We start from the raw sequence: 8,798 nt of genomic DNA, 5'->3' as shown, positions 1-8,798 counted from the left end.
TCTTTTCTTCCTCCTGGTTTAACTTTTCTGATCTCTAACCCCTACCAGAAGATGCATCTTCTCTACATTAATGCTGCTTACTCCTGTTTTAGGGTTTCATACCTCTGGCTTTTTTTGTATCCAGCAGATACAATTCTACTGTCTGAAGCCAATCTGCCTTTTTTATTGGGTATTAGATAAAAAATTCTGGTATTTCACAAGCCCTTGTTATCCTCAAATGTGACCAGTACTGTTCCTAGTAGTCAAGCTGTGGTTCTTCTACCCACTGCGTGCACGCTCCCCCCCCCCCCCCACCCCACACCAGTTGCCAGTGAAAGTGAAAATCAAGCTCCTATTTGGACACATCATCTGACAAATGGTAATACCCCATTCACTTTCATGACAAATCCCTAGACCTGCATGCAGAACACATGTTCCTCTATCTCCAATCACTGGCTCATCCTCCATCAGATACAATTTGAGTTCTGAAAAGCAGACAAACTTCCCAACCTCCTTTTGTATTATACTTTATTTATAACAGCTTTGCCAAATCTAAACTTTGCACAGGAGGAGCTTAGTGAAGAAAAATTCAATGGAGAAATCGCCCATTGGATGCAAAGTTGGGCTAACATTAGGACTCAAGGGTGGTAGAGGGTTGTTTTTCTTTCAAAGCTGAAGGTCAGTGATTGGTGGTGTTCTCCAGGGATTGGAGCTGGGTCTACTGTTCATCACTTGCAGAAACAATTTGGATGAACAATTTGGATGAGGTTCTAGGAAGCATGGTTAGCAACTTGCAGTGGAGAATGGGATTTTTATCAACTGGTCAAAGAACTGAGGAGTGGCAGATGGAGTTCAACTTGGATAAGTAAAAGGGACTGCATTTTGATAACACAAACCAGGGTAGAACTTAAAAAGCTAATGTTTGTCAAACAGAGAGACAGCAAGGGCTTCAGGCTCATAGCTCATTGAAAGTGGTGTCATCTATAATTGGGGAGGTGAAGAATATATTTGACATGCTTGCCTTCATTGGTCGGACCATTGGGAATATGCAGGACATTGGCAAGGCCACATTTGGAATACTGTCGGCAGTCCGGGACACCCTGCTACATTGGAAGGATGTTATTAAATTGCAGAGGGTGCAGGAAAGATTTACAATGATGTTTTTGGGACTGGAGGCTTTGAGGTAGAAGGAGAGGCTGAGATGTCTTTCCCTGGCACATAGGGGGCTAAGGGGTGACTTTTATAGAGGTTTATAAAATCATGAGGAGGATAGATAAGGGGGAAGAGTAAAGCTCAGTTCCCCAGGGTGGGGATGTTCAAGACCAATGGCATTTATTGAAGTTGAGAGGACAATAATTTTAAAGCAGACACAAGGAATTTCAACACAAGAGGCTGTGAATCTGTGGAGCTCATTGCTGCAGAGGACACTGGAGACCACGTTTCACAGTGTATTGAAAACAGAGATAGCTAGCTATGTGACTGGAAAGTGGTCAAGGGTCACGGAGAGAAGGCAGGATAATGGGGGTTGAGAAATATCCACCATGACTGAATGGTGATGCGGATTCAATGGGCCAAATGGCCTAATTCAGCTCCTATACCTTAGTTTGTGAACATATACAATGTTCTCTCCCACTTGCCTCAATCTGCAGCTATATCCACATCCAGATTCTGAGCACATGAAGTTTAGTGACGCACTTTACATTTCTCCAACCGCTATTCACTGAAAGGGCTGGAGTCAATTCTGAACACAATGAACAAAACGAGAATTTCAAATGGTTTTTTCTTAATTCTATTATAATTTGGAATTCGTTATTTGCCCCACTTCTAGGGTGTAAATATTTTCCTCATCAACTTACACAGGGATGTTATGATTGACCTAAAGAGCAGACAGGGCTTGAACACAGGCCACCTGGTTCCAAGGGAGGGACAATACCACTGCTCCACACACTTTCAAGGGGGTCTCAAGCTTACCTGATTGAAGTTTAATCATCTTATTACATTAACTGTATCCAGATCCAATACCCATCCAAACCTCTGGTTCTGGGTGTTATCCCTTCCCCAAACCCTGCTCTCCATTTTATGTTGGGGCCTAGATTCAAGGAAAGTTCCTGATTGGCTGCCGGAGATTTTCAGTCAGTGTTGGTGATGTCATTCCCCAATTGAGTGTAGGATGTCCCAGGAATATAAATACCAGAGCCTGTGGGAGGAAGGCTCAGTTCTAGAGTTGTCTAGGTAATAGTGAAGATGGCCTCCCAAGTGTGTCAGAATTACCACCAGGACTGTGAGGATGCTGTTAACAAGCAGATCAACCTGGAGCTCTATTCCTCCTATGTTTACCTTTCCGTGGTGAGCTTTTACATTTTTGGTGTCTTATTTGAAGGTTGAGCCTCTAATTTCACTTATGCCAATTAGTATAGAACTTGCTTACTGCTGTCAGCATTTTTTATTCCTGAGTATGTATGAGTTAAAGGTGATTTAAAAATAACTGGGATTTCACTTTTAAGACTGTAGGTTATGCAAGTTTCAGAACAGTATGTAAGTCTAGCATTCTTGCTAGTGAAAAGATCACAAACTTGAAAATGAGTATGTTGTTGGGGTTGGAGGGTTTAAGTCCAAAAACTAGAAGATATTGGTTAAAAGTGAGAAGGGAAAGACTCTAAATGTTACTTGTAGTGTTCCTCCCTCATGCAAGGGGTAATGTCTGTATGGAATGAGCTACCAGAGGAGTTATTATGATGACCCAAACAGAATCTGTATGGGGACTATATTAATTTGGGATATGTTAGCATAGATGAGCTGGACTGAATGGCCTGCTTCTGTGCTGTACAACTGGCACTATCACTATTCCTGGCATAGTGATTGTGTGCCCCTTAGTGTGGCTGAATGTTCATTGCTTGGCTTGTCTGGGTTCAAATCCCACCTACCCTGGATGTGTGGTAATATTCTGGAGCAACTCTCTAAAACTGAGCACACTAGGTTATGTTACCAATTTGACTAACCAGTTTAGGAAAACTGACTAATTAGAGTAGTTAATGTCTAATAAATCCATTGGATGTCTTTCCAATGCTGAATGAGACCTTTTGGATTAAAGTGAGTTAATGTCTGGGTAACAATATTGCTTTGTGTTTGCTCCCTCTCTAATAGAAGCATTGTTCCATACCTGTGACAGGGGAGTGACAATATTAAACTATTAATGGAGATTCTGTTTGATTAGTTATTTCAGACCACTGGAATTGGGGTCTGCTAAACTGATGGAAGTTGTGGTGTTTGGTTTTTTTCTTGCTTGAACTTAATTTCTGAACAGCATTAGCTCTCCTTCCTAACTTCTAATATGCATTTGTAACCCATGAGATCAAAGGTGCTCTGACCCATGTCTAAGGCAGGCTGGGATTAAGCCTAGGCCTAGGAGCACTATCCCTGCACTACAAGAGCCTTTCCCAAGGAGCCTGCTTTTTAAACCTAAAAAAAATGTCATTTGAGTCTGAAATATCACCAAGTATGGGTTTGCCAAACTACTAGCTCAGTTGGAGAGCAATCAGACAGGTCCAGCAGCATCAGTGCCATTCTCGAGCACTTTCTGCTGAACTCCTTCAAACTTGCTGTTTTTTGGGGGTGGTGTAGTGATCCCAATTCCTCAACAGGAGGAACATTAGATTCTGTATCTTAATGTGGGCACTGCCTGACTTGATCATCTTTGTTTACTTTGCAGTTCTCTTTCTTTGACCGGGATGATGTTGCCCTGCGTCACTTTGCTGAGTTCTTCAAGGAGCAGTACCATGAGGAACGGGAACACGCTGAGAAACTGATGGCTTTCCAGAATAAACGTGGAGGCCGAGTCCTCCTGCAGGACATCAAGGTTAGACTAAGTGCACATGAGAATTAGTCTGGCACCTCCCTCACCAGCCCCCTGCCCCTATCTGCATTCCTTGCTGTGATCTTTGGTCTGCTCTGCGGTAGTGCTGATGAGCAACTAGTGGTTGGAACTGCCTTTGTTTTCAGAAGCCAGAGCAGGATGAGTGGGGCAATGGTCTGGAGGCAATGCAGAGAGCTCTGCAGATGGAGAAGGATGTGAACCAGAGTCTGCTGGATCTGCACAAACTCGCCTCTGGCAACACAGACCCTCATGTGAGTTCTTACCTGCTTCACTAATTTGTCCCTTGTGTAAATTTTAAAGTACAGATGAAAGATATTCATGGAATTATTTGCTTTCTGGTATTAACACTCCTTTGTAGAGTAGGAGACTACAGACAATCAATAATTGAGCCCCAGTGGGTTTAAGAACTGGTTGTCTAGGCTATTGTCTAGATTGGATAATGGCAGTTTGCAATTCTAAAACTATTCCTCCTAAGTTCAGACATGATGGGCACTTAAGTAGGAGCTGCCCTTTCAGAAAGAAACAAATATTTGTGACTTTGGCACCATCTGGTGGGTTCCAATTTCTTTACTTGGGTTGTAAATGGATTAAGGGTCTAACATCTACTTTTGCCCGTTAATCTAGACATTCACTTTTGGTGTTGAACTGATCAAACAGGCAATAGTTTTGCCTACCTAACAAGTAAGTTACTTATCCTCAAGTATTAATCCTCTTGGGCAGCTACAAGCCCAGAACTAGGGCACTCTGTATTGGAAAGTGGAACTTCAATGTACATCGTATTATCACCTCTGTTTAAATTTGTCCAGTCTAAAGGCACTGGGTGTTCTGACTCAAAATCCCTCACACTCATGGGGCTAAATATTATTCTTTCTCCAGCTGTGTGACTTCCTGGAGAGGCACTACTTGGATGAGCAAATGAAGATGATCAAGAAGCTGGGAGATCACATCACCAACCTGAAGAGACTGGGAGCCCCTGCCAATGGCATGGGAGAGTACCTGTTTGACAGGTTCACCCTGGGGGAGAGTGACTAGGTTTATTCTTGAACGTGTGCAATATCATCAGCTTGACTGAGTTGTGTATTGTATTGGATGTTTTTTCAGAATGAAATAAAATGACATTTAGAAATGCCTTAATCTGTCTCCCTGTGTAGGTTTTAATAGGTGTTCAACTTTGATTATGCTGCAGTAATGGTTTTAATTTCAAGTGGCTCATAATCGGAGTGCCAGGTAGGAAATGGATCTCTAAAAACTAACATTTGCTCACTTTCAAATTTAAGTTGCTCCACAAACTGAAATCTACTTCTTTTAAATTTTCCAAAGAGCTTTCATGCCTTGCCTTCAGTTTTAATAAAACAGTAATGCCACTGGTCTCTCTCTCTCTCCAACAAGTAGATCTTCGCTCGCTCGCTCCAGTGGGGGGAGCAGGTTGGGATGTGCTCGTCTGCACTCGTAACATTTTTGTTGCCAGAACAATCCAAGTTCAGTCTGAGCTTTACACCTGCAAGATTGGCAGGAGACCACTGTTTTGTAAATTCAAATTCTGCTTCTCCCCCAACTCCCCAAAAGAACCAGATCCTTAACTTTTAGGTCCAGCAGAAGATTGAGTCCTCTATCTGAATCCACTTCACTGTCTCCTGTTTCCCAAGAAAAATTATTGCTCCCAAATTAAAGCTGAGCCTTTTCATTCTCTCATTTTACACCATTCAAGTGATCATCCACTATAGTAATGGTGCAAAGTATTTGAGGATGTCTTTACTCAAATATTGTCTTGATAATTATTTATGTTAATGACCACTCAGCCCATTGTGTCTGTGCTAGCATCTTGTCAATCTTCAATTCTCATGTTGCTGTTTTGTGGGAGCCTTTTGTGAACAAATTGTTTCTGATATTACAACCTGAAGGTTATTTAATGCCTTAGTACAGCCTAGTGCATATGTAAATACAGTAATTTTTACAATTGCCTTCCTGACTTGGCAACAGCCATTTGCTTCTTAAATGAACAGTCACACAAGGGCCAGGGTGTCTGGCTATAAGAATTATGGGGTCATACTAGGACAAAGTGGCAGAATTAAGTAACTTTGTTTATTTTCCTTTTTAGTGTGAGTAACAGCACCTGTGGAGGGGAAAGCATTTAATGTTTTGGGTTGTCATTCCTCCTGTGAGCTGCTAGTAGCTAGGAATATGTTGGTTTATGTGCAGAAGATGGGGTGGGGGAGTGGGTAAGGGGGTGAACAATAGGTGGTGATAGCTTCCTGAGACAGAAGAATTGAAGCAGTGGCTAACACTCTGGCTGGGAAGGTGAATAGCTATTAATGGGGACTGTTGGTTACAAACAATGGGTTGTGTAATAGACTAAGGCCGGTGGGGGGTAGGAACATGAGAGCTCCAGCCCTAAATTTGGTGAACCTTTTTTACAAATGAGGATTTTGGATTCCTGACTGATTTTTTTCAATAGTCCTCACATACCACCCTATCATCTTCTGACACTTTCACCATCTACACCACCACCCAAGACACTCGTCCCTCTTTCTCGCGCTCTTCCCCCCACCCCTTCTCGCTCTTCCCCCCCCCCCTTCTCGCTCTCCCCCCCCCCCTTCTCGCTCTCCCCCCCCCCTTCTCGCTCTCCCCCCCCCCTTCTCGCTCTTCCCCCCCCCCCCTCGCTCTCCCCCCCCCTTCTCGCTCTTCTCCCCCCCTCCCTCGCTCTTCTCCCCCCCCCTCCCTCGCTCTTCTCCCCCCCCCCTCCCTCGCTCTTCTCCCCCCCCCTCCCTCGCTCTCCGCCCCCCCTTCTCCCCCCCCCCCCTCGCTCTTCTCCCCCCCCCCCTCGCTCTTCTCCCCCCCCCTCCCTCGCTCTCCGCCCCCCCTTCTCCCCCCCCCTCCCTCGCTCTTCTCCCCCCCCCCTCCCTCTCCCCCCCCCCCCTTCTCGCTCTTCCCCCCCCCCCTCTCGCTCTCCGCCCCCCCTTCTCGCTCTCCCCCCCCTTCTCGCTCTTCTCCCCCCCTCCCTCGCTCTTCTCCCCCCCCCTCCCTCGCTCTTCTCCCCCCCCCCTCCCTCGCTCTTCTCCCCCCCCCTCCCTCGCTCTCCGCCCCCCCTTCTCCCCCCCCCCCCTCGCTCTTCTCCCCCCCCCCCTCGCTCTTCTCCCCCCCCTCCCTCGCTCTCCGCCCCCCCTTCTCCCCCCCCCTCCCTCGCTCTTCTCCCCCCCCCCTCCCTCGCTCTTCTCCCCCCCCCCCCTCCCTCGCTCTTCTCCCCCCCCCTCCCTCGCTCTTCTCCCCCCCCCTCCCTCGCTCTTCTCCCCCCCCCCTCCCTCGCTCTTCTCCCCCCCCCCTTCTCGCGCTCTTCCCCCCCCCCCCCTTCTCGCGCTCTTCCCCCCCCCCTTCTCGCGCTCTTCCCCCCCCCCCTTCTCGCGCTCTTCCCCCCCCCCTTCTCGCGCTCTTCCCCCCCCCCTCTCGCGCTCTTCCCCCCCCCCCTCTCGCGCTCTTCCCCCCCCCCCTCTCGCGCTCTTCCCCCCCCCCCTCTCGCGCTCTTCCCCCCCCCCCCTCTCGCGCTCTTCCCCCCCCCCCCTCTCGCGCTCTTCCCCCCCCCCTCTCGCGCTCTTCCCCCCCCCCCCCTCGCGCTCTTCCCCCCCCCCTCTCGCGCTCTTCCCCCCCCCCTCTCGCGCTCTTCCCCCCCCCCCTCTCGCGCTCTTCCCCCCCCCCCTCTCGCTCTTCCCCCCCCCTCTCGCGCTCTTCTCCCCCCCCCCCCTCGCGCTCTTCTCCCCCCCCCCCGCGCTCTTCTCCCCCCCCCCTCTCGCGCTCTTCTCCCCCCCCCCTCTCGCGCTCTTCTCCCCCCCCCCTCTCGCGCTCTTCTCCCCCCCCCCCTCGCGCTCTTCTCCCCCCCCCCCTCTCGCGCTCTTCCCCCCCCCCTCTCGCGCTCTTCCCCCCCCCCCTCTCGCGCTCTTCCCCCCCCCCCCTCTCGCGCTCTTCCCCCCCCCCCCTCTCGCGCTCTCCCCCCCCCGCCTCGCGCTCTCCCCCCCCCGCCTCGCGCTCTTTCCCCCCCCCCCCCCCATATCACACAGCTGTTCACCTGCACATCTGCCAGTGTGGTATACTGCATCAGCCCTACCCACTGCAGCTTCCTCTACATTGGGGAAACCAAACAGAGGCTTGAGGACTGCTTTGCAGAACACCTCTGCTCGGTTTGCAATAAACAACTGCACCTCCTAGTCACGAACCATTTTAACTCCACTTCCCACTTCTTTCCTTCCCCCCCGCCCCCCTCCCATTCCTTAGATGACATGTCCATCATGGGCCTCCTGCCATGCCACAGTGGTGCCTCCTGTAGGTTGCAGGAACAGCAACTCCTGTATAAACTCATTCTGCTTGGGAACCCTGCAGCCCAATGGCAACAATGTTGGGCTTCACAATCTCCCCTTTTCCCCTACTGCATCACAAAACCAGCCCAGCTCATCCCTGCCTCCCTACCCTGTTCTTCCTCTCACCTATCCCCACCTCCCACCTCCAAGCTGCCCCTAAATTTCCTACCTACTAACCTCATCCTGCCCCCTTGACCTGTCTGTCCTTTCCAGACTGACTTGTCCTTCCCAGAATGACTTACCCCTTATCCCTCCCCTTCTCCCTCCCTCCCATACTCTCCTCTCCACCTATCTTCTCCTCTATCCATCTTCGGTCTGCGTCTCCCTTCCCCTTTTCTGATGAAGGGTCTAGGCCCGAAACATCAGCTTTCCTGCTCCTCTGATGCTGCTGGGCCTGCTGTGTTCATCCAGCTCCACGCCTTGTTATCTCGGATTCTCCAGCATCTGCAGTTCCCATTATCTCTGAGTCTTAACATCCATCTGGTTTTAATGCTTGGTATTTTTCAAGGCTTAACCTGCCCCTTCATTTTTAAGGAGAAAAACATTAACTTGCGATGGCTGCTGTAATCACCTGACCACAAGGATATCCATTCACGACC

The 8,798-nt window shown here is 49.1% G+C and overlaps 1 protein-coding gene across 1 annotated transcript; it reads left to right on the top strand.

Annotated features, from left to right (window-relative positions):
- Positions 1 to 2,223: 2,223 nt before the first annotated feature.
- On the top strand, positions 2,224 to 4,885 carry LOC125447099 (ferritin heavy chain A-like). The gene is made up of 4 exons (XM_048521217.1): positions 2,224 to 2,325; positions 3,689 to 3,835; positions 3,979 to 4,104; positions 4,730 to 4,885. The coding sequence occupies exons 1-4, from the start codon at positions 2,224 to 2,226 to the stop codon at positions 4,883 to 4,885; spliced, it is 531 nt and encodes a 176-aa protein (XP_048377174.1).
- Positions 4,886 to 8,798: the final 3,913 nt, after the last annotated feature.

This window comes from Stegostoma tigrinum, chromosome 38, assembly GCF_030684315.1.
Source record: "Stegostoma tigrinum isolate sSteTig4 chromosome 38, sSteTig4.hap1, whole genome shotgun sequence".
Classification (NCBI taxonomy): domain Eukaryota; kingdom Metazoa; phylum Chordata; class Chondrichthyes; order Orectolobiformes; family Stegostomatidae; genus Stegostoma; species Stegostoma tigrinum.
This window is presented reverse-complemented; position numbering and strand designations above follow the sequence as displayed.

What these genes read in the sequence shown, in the direction of transcription:
- LOC125447099 (XM_048521217.1), top strand. Translation starts at nt 2,224, where the DNA reads ATGGCCTCCCAAGTGTGTCAGAATTACCACCAGGACTGTGAGGATGCT. An exon ending in CCTATGTTTACCTTTCCGTG is followed by an intron (nt 2,326 to 3,688) that starts GTGAGCTTTTAC and finishes TTTACTTTGCAG; the next exon opens with TTCTCTTTCTTTGACCGGGA. An exon ending in TCCTCCTGCAGGACATCAAG is followed by an intron (nt 3,836 to 3,978) that starts GTTAGACTAAGT and finishes CTTTGTTTTCAG; the next exon opens with AAGCCAGAGCAGGATGAGTG.